Source organism: Acomys minous, assembly GCF_964271855.1.
Source record: "Acomys minous genome assembly, chromosome: 18".
Lineage (NCBI taxonomy): Eukaryota > Metazoa > Chordata > Mammalia > Rodentia > Muridae > Acomys > Acomys minous.
In genome coordinates, this window is record NC_140501.1 from 54,010,133 (window position 1) to 54,024,365 (window position 14,233).

Here is a 14,233-nt window from a genome sequence, read left to right on the forward strand (position 1 = left end):
CATTGGATATAAGCAAATGTGATTTGAAGCATATTTCTTGCCTGTTGGATTCTTGCTGTGCTCTACCTCTGTAGGGATTCCCCTTCCCAGCTCTCTCTCCAGATACATACAGCCATGGTTAATGTACATGCTCATTGGTTTGATGGGTTTTAAATAATGGAGAAGATATAAAAATTAGTGCCTCATTTTATTGCAAAGTTTTTCCAGCATGTGTAATCTTAGTTTTTGGGAAGTAGAGGCAGGACAAACAATAGCTCAAGGCCAAGCACAGCTGGTAGCTCACTGTGTACTATGAGCTCAGGTAGCGGAGGAGGAGCTTCACTGAAGCCTTGTCTTAAAAAACAGAAGCAGTGGAGCCAGAGTGCAGGAGAGAGTGTTTGCTAGTTAATGGTAGCCCAAATTTTCTGAAATGCATAGGCGCATAGACTAGGACAACGCCTAGAGTTTGCCCTTTCCAGCTCCTGAGTGTTTACAAGCTTAGATAAAAACAAGGTAAGCAGCTTCCTTTCTCCAGGACTTTTCAGAAACCTCAGCAAACTAGTGTAGAACCCTTCAAGAGGGGATTACAGTCTCTGTGCTTTATTTCACTATGAGGTATCTTTTAAGCTTTATTTTCATTTATGTCTGGGTGCATATATTCCACGTGTGTGTGGGTGCTTGAGGGGACTAGAAGAGGGTGTCAGATACTCCAGAGCTGGAGTTATAGGTGTTTATCAGACTCGCCAGCGTGGGTGCTAGGAACTGAAGTCAGAAACTGCTGAGCCATCTCTCCAGCCTCACACGGGAGACAGCAGTGCTCCATGAAACATAATTTTTGAACATTTATTAGGTACAAGCTTTGTTGTAACTATCATTTTTTTATGAAGCATACATTTATTCCTAAGTATTTTAAGAAAAAAAATTAATATGTTGCCAGGCAGTGGTGGCTTTCTGAGTTCGAGGCCAGTCTACAAAGCAAATCCAGGACAGCCAGGGCTGTTACATGGAGAAACCCTGTCTTGAAAAAAAAACAAAAGAAAAAAAAATGTTGCAGGGTCATGGAGACAGCTCAGATAGCTAAAGAAATGGCTAAGAGCCCTTGCTGCGCTTACCAAGGACCTGGGTTCTATATCCAACACCTACATGACAGCCTGCAACCAGTTATCACTCCAGTTTCGGGCGGTCAGTGCCATCCTCTGGCCTGTGTAGAACCAAGCATGCAGGCATACATGCAGGCAAAACACCATACACATATAAAATACATAGCTATTTTAAATATATATGTTGAAACTGGTCATAGTGGTACACACCTTGAATCCCAGCACTAGGGAGGCAGAGGCAGGTGGATCTCTTTGAGGACGTCCAGGGCTAACAGAGAAACTCTCAAACAGACAAACAAAACTCGTAGAGATGTGAAGTTGGTGGCTCAAGCCTTTAATTTGAACACTTGGGAGACTAACAGGACAGCAAGTTAAAGGATAGCCTGGGCTACATAATAAGCTAGACAGGCTGCACCAGAATAAGACCCGCAGAAACAAGCAATAATACCGTACCATATCAGAGAATGAATATTAGACTATGTAGGGAGATGTGTGTAAATGCATTTCATAAATCCTAGATATTGGTTCATTTATAAAATTATTTTCTATCTAGTTTATCACTAACCTGTTTCTATATCTTCAAAATTTACGATATAAGCCAGGCGTGGTGGTGCACGTCTTTAATCCCAGTACTCAGGAGGCAGAGGCACGTGGATCGCTGTGAGTTCGAGGCCAGCCTGGTCTACAAAGCAAGTCCAGGACAGCCAAGGCTACACAGAGAAACCCTGTCTCATTAAAAAATAAAAATAAAAGATAAAAAAAAATTTACGATATAAGCTATATATTACAGACCACCTATCAATGTAATTGTTGTAGAACATATATTGATGTGTGCCGTGATCAAATATACATTGTATTTTATGAATTTTTAGCATTTCATTAGAACATTTTTAAAGTTTTTCATATTAAATACTTTGTCAATTTTGATTATACAAATAAAAATTTTACATTTAAGAAATTGCAAAATAGGGCACTGGAGGGATGGCTAAGTGGTTAAAAGCACTGACTATTCCCAGAGGACCCGGGTTCAATTCCCAGCACCCACATGGCAGCTCACAACTGTCTGCAACTCTAGGTCCAAGGGACCTGACCCCCTCAAACCAGCATACATAAAGTTAAATAAAAATTTTTTTTTAATTTGCAAAATACTGAGCCAGGCATGGTGGCACGTGCTTTAATTCTAGTTCTTGTGGAGGCAAACACAGGAAGATCTCTGAATTCAAGGCCAGTCAAGCAAAACTTCCCTAAACTAAAACAAAACACTTTAAACTATGTTGAGGAGAAGCTTCTCTTCATCAGTATAACTATGATCTACATCCTGCATACTTTTCTAGACACTTTGGTCCTATGTTTGCTAATGTTCAGAGATGCCCAGCCCTCCAGACCTCGTCTATAGCCAGTGAAGCATATCTCTTGTGCTTGCCAAAGCCTTTCCTGTGAATTAGATAGTCCCTGACATGCTTTTGATTAATAGACTTCAACAAAGGTGGTTCTGCATGACCCTGAGATACGCCTATAGAAAAAGATCTCGTTCCAGATTTGCCAAGTAAAATTCTAGAATATCTGTCGCAAAGAAAAAAGCACAGGAGAGTAAGAGCGATGGCAGGACTAGAGGCACTCTTGGGATGACTGTAGAATTTTGTTTGTTTGTTTGTTTTTTGAGACAGCGTTTCTCTGTTTAGCCTTAGCTGTCCTAGACTTTTTTTGTAGACCAGGCTGGCCTCAAACTCACAGTGATCTGATCGCCTGCCTCTGCCTTCCTAGTGCTGGGATTAAAGGTGTGTGCCACCACGCCCGTCCCGACTGTAGAAATTTTAGCAGGGACTGTAGTAGATGATGTTAAAGAGTGTTCATCTCCTACTGAGTAATGATGTTAGTGGGGCTGAGTAGGCAGTGGCCTCATTTTAGAAGGTAGGTGTTGGAATGTGAAGCGGTAAGATCTGGCAGAGGGCTGGGTGGGACAAGGTGAGAACCGAGAAAAGCACCCAACAATCGTAACCATCAAAACGTGGAGTTCTTCCCAGGTAAAGTAAATGCTAATAGGCTGATTTTAATGGGTCATTAAAAGTAAGCATGTTTAAGATTCTTCTAAATATAAATAAAACAATGTTTAGGCAAATGGTAGTGTAGTGAAATCAGGACAGAGAGTTGACTAAAAGAACTGAGCAAGCATAGCAGAAGTGAAATATGAAGATACAGAGATTTAATTAATCAGCAGATGACAGTGAAGCCTAAAGTTAACATGGATGAAGAGAGAATTATTTATTCAAGTAGGAAATGGTTCTGAGGAGTTTGCCTTGAGTACGGAATAGAGAAAAATCTTAAACTATGTAATGACACAGTTGGGCATTAAGAAAGATTGAAAACCCTCAGTTGGGGGAGGGGCCTATAAGAATGATTAAGTGGTAGCCTAAGAGCTAATAATGGCTGAGAACTTTGGAGAATTAAAATTTTGGTTAAAGCCAGGTGGTAGTGGCACACACTTTGAATCTCAGAACTTGGGAGGCAGAGACAGGCAGACCTCTTGAGTTCAAAATCAGCCTGGACTACAGAGTGAGTTCAAGGATAGAAAAAGCTGCACAGAGAAAAACTTTTGTCTTAAAAAAATTTTTTTTGTTGTTTAAACTACAACCAGAGCAGGGCGTGGTGGCGCACGCCTTTAATCCCAGCACTTGGGAGGCAAAGGTAGGTGGATCTGTGAGTTCAAGGCCAGCCTGGTCTACAGAGCGAGTTCCAGGACAGCCAGAGCTGTTACACAGAGAAACCCTGTCTCGAAAAACCAAAATAAAAAGATGCTAACATGTTAGCATCACTCTGCTATGTGTCCACTTAAGGTTAAGGGACAAAGATGCTTTTAGACAAAGGCTTGGCATACTGGACCCAAGAAGGCATCCAAAGGGCATTGTGTCAGTGGGAAAGGAAGGGAACCCGAAGGAAGGAACCTGTGCAGTTTGGGGCAGTTAGTGATGATAAACTAATATTTTCGTGAAAGTTACTCTGAGTACTTCGAAAAATATACAGAAGATAGGTAACTGTGGAAGGCAATACTGTCTTGTGAAGAGTGTGCCGTATTGAATAATTTCAACTGTAATTTCTTTCTAATAAAACCAAGCATCAGTAGCCCGATGTGGTGGCGCATGCACTCAGGAGGCAAGCGGGTCTCTCTGGGTCTGACACCAGCCTGGTCTAAGTAGGGAGTTCTGCAGCTAGAGAAACACAGTGAAGCACTGTCAGAGAGTTTAGAAAGTATATATTTTAAATACATACGAGCACTGCTTAAAGCCCTGGGAATAAAACATTTTGCAGGCCAAGGGAACCTTCGACTTCATGGAGCTTACATTTTACTGATAAACTACACATTGCTTTTAAAAAGCACAGCTAGCACAAGCATAGAACTTGGCAAGGGGCCGGGGGCAGCCTATAAAAGAGGAATCCCTTGAGAACATGTTGATAAGGGTAAGAAAATTGCTGATGAACAGTGTTAAAGTTGGACAGAATGTAAAGTGAACAAGCATTAGCAAAGTCCTCCCTTCCTAGCAGGATGCAGAATGACAGTTGATGGGCAGAGTAGGCCGATCTGCAGTCATGTGAGTGATTAGGGTATCTCTGGAAAACTGAAAGGTAGACAGAAAATTAGTCAGGAACGTGAAAGATCTAGGGTTGGAGAGATGGTTCAATTAAAAATACTTCCTGCTCTTTGGAAGATCTGAGAAAATTATTTTTAGAACTTTATAAGTGAAGATACTAAAACTTGTAACGTAATTTCACTGCTGCCTTTTGTGCCTATAATTTCTATAATTGCCTTTAATAGACACACACATTTAAGATGATTTTCTTTACCTCCCCGCAGGTTACTCAGATGAGCCGTCCAGACCTGATTCTCTTTCTGATGAAGTATCTGATGGCTCTCATAGTCGGGATTCCCTCTATTTTTTGGGTTGGAAGCAAAAAGACATGTTTTGAATGGGCCAGTTTTTTCCATGGTCGTAGGAAAAAAGAGTAAGTTAATGAGTTCTGTGTGTGTGTGTGTGTGTGTGTGTGTGTGTGTGTGTGTGTGTGTGTGAGAGAGAGAGAGAGAGAGAGAGAGAGAGAGAGAGAGAGAGAGAGAGAGAGATTAAGATTGAGATAAGAATTTTAATAAGGTTGTAACTTTATCAGCAGTGACTAATAACATTGGCACAGTAACATGACATTAAAACGAAAAACTAGCTGGACAGAGTGGCTCATGCCTGTAATCCTAGTTACTGATTAGTAAGCTAAGGCTGGAGAGATGGCTCAGAGGTTGAGAGCACTGACTACTGTTCTAGAGGTCCTGAGTTCAATTCCCAGCAACCAAGTGGTGGATCCCAACAATCTGTAATGAGATCTGGTGCCCTCTTCTGGGTTGTAGGCACATGTGCAGGCAGAACATTGCATAATAAATAAATAAATCTTTTTTTAAAAAGGAGAGAAACAAACTATTACACCTTTCTAATATAGGGCACATTAAAAGTTTATAACCTTAATTTCTTTTTTCTTTTTTTTTAGGTAGGGTTTCTTTGTGTAGCCTTGGCTGTCCTAGAACTTCTTTGTTATGTCTAACTGTAGTCTGAAGATACTGAAAGAGTTAAATACATGATGGAGTGGTTTTTTTAATTAAGTCATTTAATTGCAACTGTAGCTGATTCTCACAGGCACTTTACAGTGATTTAATTTTATTTTTTGTTAGTCCAGTTATTGCTTTGTTCATCATCATGTGTATCTATCTACTGTTTACCCTTTCTTTCATAGCATTTACAAACTTCTGGTTTTTTGAGACAGAGTTTCTCTGTGTAGCCTTGGCTGTCCTAGAACTCACTCTATAGACGGTGTTGGCCTTGAACTCAAAGGTCCGCCAGCCTATGTTCCCCACATGCTGGCATTAACGGCCTGAACCACCACTGCTAGGACACATTTTTAAACTTTTTAAAAATTTTTTATTAGATGTATTTATTTTATGTATATGAGTGCTCTATCTGCATGTACATGTGTATGCTAGAAGAGGATATCAGATTAACTTGTAGATGGTTGTGAACCACTATGTAGTTCCCAGGAATTAAACTCAGGATCTCTGGAAGAGCAGATAGTGCTCTTCACTGATAAACCACCTCTCCAGCCCCACATTTTAAAACTTTTACTTCAGATAATTTGTCCTTTTAAATTGTTAAATTGAACTTCACTGAATATTTGTGTAATTTAATTTTTTATATTACTTTATTCTAAGGTTGACCAATCATGTTTGTTCTAGTACTAAACAGCTGTTGTATGTGCTCACAGAGTTGGAACTACAATCTTGATTTTCTTTTCTTTTTTCTTTTTTTTCAAGACAGGATTTCTCTGTGTAGCTTTGGCTGTCCTGGACTCACTTTGTAGAACAGGCTGGCCTCGAACTCACAGAGATTCACCTGCCTCTGACTCCCTGAGTGCTGGGATTAAAGGCATGCACCACCACCACCTGGCCAATCCTGATCTTCTTACTCGTAACCTAGGCCTTCTGTCACACCACTTTAGGGCAGAGTAATATTGGGTTTGTTCTCTTGTTAATTGTGTTTAGAGGCAAAGTCTTAGGTATTTAGGCCCGCTTTGAGCTTGAAGATAATCATGACCTTCCTATCCTCCTACCTCAATATCCCCGATCCTGAGATTACTGGTACCAAGCCCATTTTTTGACAGGGATTTTTGTTATATTCTACCCTCTGCAGAAAGTGTTACTTCAAATTGGTCCCAAAGACTTAATTTGGGAACCAGTTAACTTCAAGACTAGCATCAACTAGTATTGTGTAGCACATCGTTTGTTGGTCTATAGGAATGTTAGTTATATGTGACTTCCTCTTATATTGTCTAGGATAGTGAATGAGAGCCGGCAGGTGCTTCAGGAACCTGACTTTGCTCAGTCACTTCTGAGAGACCCAAATACTCCTATTATAAGAAAATCAAGAGGAACTTCCACTCAAGGGACGTCCACACATGCTTCTTCAACTCAGCTGGCCATGGTGGATGATCAAAGAAGCAAAGCAGGGAGCGTCCACAGCAAAGTGAGCAGCTACCATGGCAGCCTCCACAGGTCACGTGATGGCAGGTAAGCTCTGGGAGCAACTTAGTTTATTTTATGTATTCAGTTAGGATCATATGGATTTAGAGACAGGAGCAATTCTGGAATACAAGTGGGACATTAGTAAGCTTTTTTAACTTGCTAGATATAGTTGTTTCGGATTGTGGGATTTAAAGCCAACCAAAGGACGTTGGGGTTTAGATCTGATACAAAAGCACTATGATGTAGTGGGGCACTGAATGGGCATATAAGAAGGCAGACCAATTAGTTTATAAATATGCTTTTAATTGAGGCTGGAGAGATGGCTTAGCAGTTAAAAGCACCGACTGCTCCTCCAGAAGACCTGGGTTCAAATCCCAGCACCCATATGGCAGCTCACACCTGTATGTAACTCCATGATCTGACACCCTCACACAGACACACATGCAGGTAAAGAACCAATGCACATAAAATAAAAATAAATGTGTGTGTGTGTGTGTGTGTGTGTGAGAGAGAGAGAGAGAGAGAGAGAGAGAGAGAGAGAGAGAGATGCTTTTAATTGAGCCTTGGTGACACACACCTTTAATCTCAGCACTTTGGGAGGCAGAGGCAGGTAGATCTCTTGAGTTCAAGGCCAGCCTGGTCTACAGAGTGAATTCCAGGACAGCCAAGGCTACACAGAGAAACCCTGTCTCAAAAAAGCAAACAAACAAAGGGAGGAGAAGAAAGAAAGAAAGATGAATTTTGCCAACATTTCTTATAGTGGTGGTGTGCGAGCCTCTGGGAATACAGAGATTATGGACATGAGCTTTGCATTTCATAGGTTCCCAATCTAGATGCTTGTATTCAGTGTTAACAGTTAAAAATGTGGATCTAGGGAGTTGTAGATGTGGTTTAGTGGTTAAAAGTACTTGCTCTTCTTCCAGAGGACCTGAGTTCAGTTCCTAGCACCCACATTAGGCAGCCAAAAACCATCTGTAACTCCAGCTCCAGAGGACCCTGAAGACATGTGCATATACCCACATGCAGACATACATGTATACATGACCAGAAATATTAAAAGTAAATATTTTACACTCAGGAAGCAGAGGCATGCAGATCGCTGTGAGTTCGAGGCCAGCCTGGTCTACAAAGCGAGCCCAGGACAGCCAAGGCTACACAGGAAAGTCCTGTCTCAAAAAACCCAAAGCTGTAAAAGAGAAATAGTAATAGCCACTCCTGTAGTAATGTCATAAAAATTCAATGAGTTAAAGTGCCTAGTCACTAGAAACAGAGCCTGACTCAGTATCAGATACAAGTTTTAGTTATTAGTATAAATGCATAAAGTATAAACATAAAACAAAATCTATCCCAGGGCTGCACAAGGGTTTTCCTAAGGAGCCAGATAGCCAATGTTTAGGCTTTCTAGTTAGTGACAACCACTGCTCGTTACTGTTATAGTGGTGTGCAATCAGGTAAGACGCATCTCAGTAACCTTATTTATGAAACCAAGAGGTAGCAGGTGTGGCCATTAAGTCACTCATCAGCCCCTGCTAATTTCTGGGGTGCTAGGGTTTAACCAAGGCATTGAGCATGCCACCTCCCAGCACCCCAGGACCCAGCCCATGCTTATTGGGTGCAGTGGAAGCAGAGACCAGGAGTGATTCTTTCTGGTATCATGGAAAGCATCTCGGGAGAGAAGCCTGGCTGTTGGTTTCTCATTAAATTTGAGGTTGGCATAAGAGAGCTAGGAACTACTGAGGAGCTGCCACATTAAGTCGTTTGAGAGAAAAGAGTATCAGAGTAGGCAAGCAGTGGGAAGAGACAAACAGTGGACTTGAAACGTGTATTTTTCTTTAAGAGAACAAACAAATGTTGCAAGGATGGATAGGGAAGAGATGGAAAGAACGTTGCTGGGGAGGATGTAAATATCCTAGCCACTGTGGGCACCAGAATGGAGGTCCCTCAGAACACTAAAGTAGAACTGCTTTATGACTCACCTGTATGATTCCTGAGAAGATATACAAAGGGATCTAAGTCAGCACAATGCAGACACCACCACCACCCCATGCTTACCACACCACTGTTCAGAATCATCAAGTTGTAGAATCAGCTTAGATTTTCATCAACAGATGAATCGGTAAATGGGATGTAGTGCATGAGCACAGTGAGGTTTTATTTAGCCATAAAGAAAAAAATCATTCCTTGCAGATAAATGAGTGGAACTGGAGATCATCATTTTAAATGAAATAAGCTAGATACTGAAAGACAACTCTTTCTCCCTCTTAAGGAGGGCATAAATTGTGTGGTCTGTGGTGTGTGTGTGTGTGTGTGTGTGTGTGTGTGTGTGTGTGTGTGTGTGTGTGTATGCACCCGAGTGCATGCATGCACACGCACGCTTCTGTGTCAAAATGTGTACAGGGTGCTTTAGGGTCTCAGAGAAGGGCACCATCTACCTCATCACAGGAGTCAGAAAGTTTCCCAACTGATGGCATTTCTGCCTCAAATAGAGTTCAGAGGAGATACTTGGGAGTGAAAGACAGGGAACAGTGTACACAGAGGTAAGAACAGGTGGACAGGGTTAGGTCCAGGTGTGGTCAGAGCATGGTGTGTGATGGGACTTTTAGGAGATGAAAACTTGCTGAGGGTTTGGTTTCTCTCTGACCTTGAGTCTCTGACCTTGAGAGGCTGCAGGACCTTGAGTACTACAATAATACTGTCTGACTTGAATTTTAGAGCAATCACTTCACAACAGCATGAGAAAGGAAAGTATAATGAAATTGTCTTAATTTAAAATCCTGATAAGGAGATAGGGAGTTCACCCATGAACTCTTAGCGATGGTATTTGACACCCTGGCCTCATCCTTTTCAGTGGTGAACAGACATTATTAAGTAATATGTCTATGGGTATGGAATTCTGTACATAAGTATACAGAAAAGAAAGGTTTTTAATTTCTGTATTCTAGGAGTATAGAACCTTATAGAAAAGGTATAGTGCATACATATGAAGCAGAATATTGTGGGTGGAGTCTGTTGAAGGCTTCCTGTGTCTGGGTGAGTGAATATGCATCCATAGGACTCTGTTCCTTACCCAGAACTGTGGGGCAGGTGTGAGAGACTTCAAGATGACATTGAAACTGAAGGTCTGAACAAGAGTTTCCATAATCCAAAGGCCATCTCATGAAGACTTGTGCTTCAGTCAGGCCTTAACTGCATGTTGCTACTGTCTTCAGGCTGTCTTACTATCACCAGCTCTCCTGCCCATCGGTCACAGGTTCCTAGGACTCGCTTAGATATACTACTTAGATAATTATTGATATCTGTACTACATACACCTACATGTAAACACCACTTCAAAAAATAAGCAATTGGTAGTTAGAGGAGAGGATGGGTAGAAAAGAAAGTAAGTAGGTAGAAGTTTGGGAATGAATGAGTAAATTAGAACACAGGCGACCTGGCAATGGAAAGCAATCAAGTGAATAATAAGACACTACCAAAACTGTGTTTGACTTAATTATTTAGATGAATGGTAGCAAATAATAAAGAGATTCAAAACATAAATCATCACTTTTTGGCTGATTCTGGAATGTTCATACTATGTATTTAATAGCAACAGCAAAGTGACCGTCCTAATATTATGCCTAAGCATATATTAAAATTACATTTTATGTGGTGTGCTATATAAAATATATATTTTCATATTATATATTATATAATCATATTGGTTTAAATAGCTTTTGAAAGGTACAGAAATTTGACAATTCCTATATACACAATTTATATTAAGCACTGTAATTTAATTTTTTTCTGTATGGTTGGTTCTTATTTATCCATAGACAGAATATTTATATTTTAGAATTTTATATATAGTCATGATTCTTAGACATCATTATAGAATGTAATTTTTCCTTGGAAAGTGTATTTCTGTGGAAGGGGGCAGGCATGAGTTCAGTCCCAGTACACACATAAAAATCAGGTGCAAATGTCACATGCTTGTCATCTCAACACTAGGGAACGGCTTTAATTTATGTATGTGTACCCATGTCTGTGTGGGATAGAAGAGGGATCAGTCTCCTGGAGCTGCAGTTACAGGCAGTTACCAGCTACCTGGTGTGGGTGCTGGGAACTGAGCTCCAGTCCTCTGGAAGCTCCCAGTTCATATTTTTAAATGACTGAGTTTTCTCTACTCTCCTCCCTTCCACCCTTTGCCCTCTTTTCCTCTCTTCCCTTTTCTCTCCTCCCCTCCCCTTCTTGCTTAAACCCAGGGCCTTGCACATGGTAAGCAAGTAATTTACTGTTGAATTTCATTTCCCAGCCAACGCTTTTTTAGTGTGTGTGGTGTTTGTGCTTGTCTGTGCACTTGTGTGTCTGTATACATGTGTGTAGAGGTCAACACTGGATGTCCTCATTCGTTCTGAGTTGAGGTCTGCCAGTGAGCTCCAGCAGCTTGCCTGCCTCTTCCTCCGCAGCACTGGGGCTGGTGCCCACAGCTATGCCAGTTTTTATGATGCTTCTGAACATTGAACTCGGGTCCTCATGCTTGCATAGCGAAGTCTAACCTCCTGAGCCAGCCCCACTGTCCTGTTTTGGAGAGGGTTTCTTGTTACATTGCACAGGCATGCCTCAGACTTGCCAATGCTCCTGCTTCAGTCTCCCAAGTAAGATTACTGATATGCACCACCACACATGCTTTGGTTTTGGGGTTTTTGTTGTTGTTATTGTTGTTGTTTTTAAATTACTTTCTATCATTACTTGAACATTTGCTTTCTTTTTTTGCCATGTTTATATGAAATTGATACTTGGGAAGTCATTGGGAGGTAAAGTTAGCAAGTCATATTTAACTTGAAGAACAATAATCATTATGCAAAATAATATTTTAAAAATAGATTCTAACAGGCCAATTGTAACATATTTGCATTTGCAAGCCTTCCAATTATTTTACCTAAACATTTAGTACAAATGTAAATGCCTTTAGGTTCTAAATGTAAAATTTTTTTTTTTTTTTTGGTTTTTTTTGGGGGGGTTTTTTGGTTTGGAAACAAGGTAGGTCTCTTGTAGTCCAGGTTAACTTTGAAATTCATTGTGTAGCCAAAGCTGAGTTGATCCTTCTGTCTCCACCTCCCAATTTCTAAGATTACACGCATGTGCACCATGCCTGGCTGAAGTGTTTACTTATTAATATGAGAAATTTTCAAAACATTTAAATATGCATCTGTTGTGGTTTTATGTCAGCTTGACACAGCTGGAGTCAGTCACTGGGAAGACGGGCTCTCAATAGAGAAAATGCCTCCATAAGAATTGGCCTGTAGACAAGCCCGTTGGACGAGTTTGTTTGTTTTGTTTTGTTTTGAGACAGGGTTTCTCTGTGTAGCCTTGGCTGTCCTGGACTCGCTTTGTAGACCAGGCTGGCCTCGAACTCACATCGATCCCCTTTTGTATCTGTATCCGTATCCGTTCGGCCTACAAAGCAAATAACTCATACAGGGAGACTGAAACGTACTTTAAAGCTGCCAGCACTTCGCCAGGCAGAGTCTGAACTGATTCTAATCTACTCGTAAACTAAACAAACTACTCTAAACCTTATAACATACATATATTCCAAACACTTGCCACTATGACCCCTGGCCAGTCCATGTCCAGTTCCCACTGTCCTCCTCTTTTAACCGTCCAAAAACCCTTTTTCTATCCAACCTTCAAACTTTCTCCTCCCCTCCTGAAAGTCCCGCCTTCCACTTCCTGTCCTTCTGCCCAGCTGATTGGTTAAACAGCACTTTATTGACAGTTGGTACATTCACTCAGCATTCCTCCTCACGCCTGCCTCTGCCTCCCGAGTGCTGAGATTAAAGGCATGCGCCACCATGCCCATTGGGCGTTTTATGATAGGGTCCAGTCCACTTTTGGTGATGCCATCCTTGGGAAGTGGGCCTGAGTTGTATAAGAAAGCAGGCTGAGCAGACCGTGGAGAGTAAGCTAATGAGCAGTGCTCATCCATGGCCTCAGCTTTAGTTCCTGCCTCCAGGTTCCTGCTTTGACTTTACACTGTAAGCTGAAACAAACCCTTACCTCCCCAAGTTACTCTGATCATGGTGTTTTACCAGAACACCAAGAACCCTAAGACAGCATTTTTTTTCTTTTTTCAAACTGGAAATAAGCCAGGCATTGTGATACACGCCTTTAATCCCAGAACATGTGATGAAAGGGCAGGTGGATCTTTGAATTTAAGGCTAGCCTGGTCTACAGAACAAGTTCTGGGACAGCTGGAGCTTCACAGAAAAAAAAAATCTTGTCTTAAAACTAAACAAACAAATGAATAAAAACTGGAAACAAAGATAGGGTTGGAGGTGTGGGTTTTTTGTTTGTTTGTTTTTTGAGGGGGGCTGGTGTTTTGAGACAGAATCTCACTATGTTACCCTTGGTGGGCTTCAAACTTGTGGAGAGCTGCCTGTCTCTTCTTTCTCCTGAGTGCTGGAACTAAAGGTGTATACCATCATGCCTGTTCCCTAAAATAGGGTTTTTGTTTTGTTTTATTCATTTATTATGTAGTGTTCTGTCTGCATGTAATGGCTGCATGCCAGAAGAGGGCACCAGATCTCATTGTAGATGGTTGTGAGTCACTATGTGGTTGCTGGGAATTGAACTGAACTCAGGACCTATGGAAGAGCAGCCAGAGTCATCTCTCCAGCCCCTAAAATAGGGTTTTAAAAGACTTTTCAAAGGAGCTATCAATTTTTAACTCCATAATTGAAAGAAAACATCCATTGACAAGCACAGCTATAAAACAAGATGGCCACCTCAGCAGTGTTCATGAATCTTTCAGAACTTTTATTTTTATTTTTCTTACTTTTCTCTCTTTCTCTCTCTCTCTCTCTCTCTCTCTCTTGTTTGCTTTGGTTTGTCAAAACAGAACTTTTCATTTTACAAATGATTTACCTTAAGCATGGTACATATATATATATATATATATATATATATATATATATATGATGAAAGAGTAGTAGTGAATGCCTTTTTATAGTTTTGCTTGTGAGCTTAGTCTTTAACAGCTGAGCCATCTCTCTAGTTGGTGAATACTTTTTTTTTAAAGCAGTAGCTCCTTAGCTGCTTAAAATGATTTATTTTGATTGCC

General features: G+C 40.9%; 1 protein-coding gene across 2 annotated transcripts in view; it reads left to right on the forward strand.

Moving 5' to 3' along the window:
• Window positions 1–14,233, forward strand: part of FZD3 (frizzled class receptor 3) — a 69,873-nt gene that overhangs the window by 41,970 nt on the left and 13,670 nt on the right. For both annotated transcript variants that reach the window (XM_084767187.1, XM_084767186.1), the window contains exons 5-6: window positions 4,930–5,078; window positions 6,943–7,176. In XM_084767187.1, coding sequence (XP_084623313.1) covers window positions 4,930–5,078; window positions 6,943–7,176 — 383 coding nt within the window. The remainder of the gene's footprint in view (window positions 1–4,929; window positions 5,079–6,942; window positions 7,177–14,233) is intronic.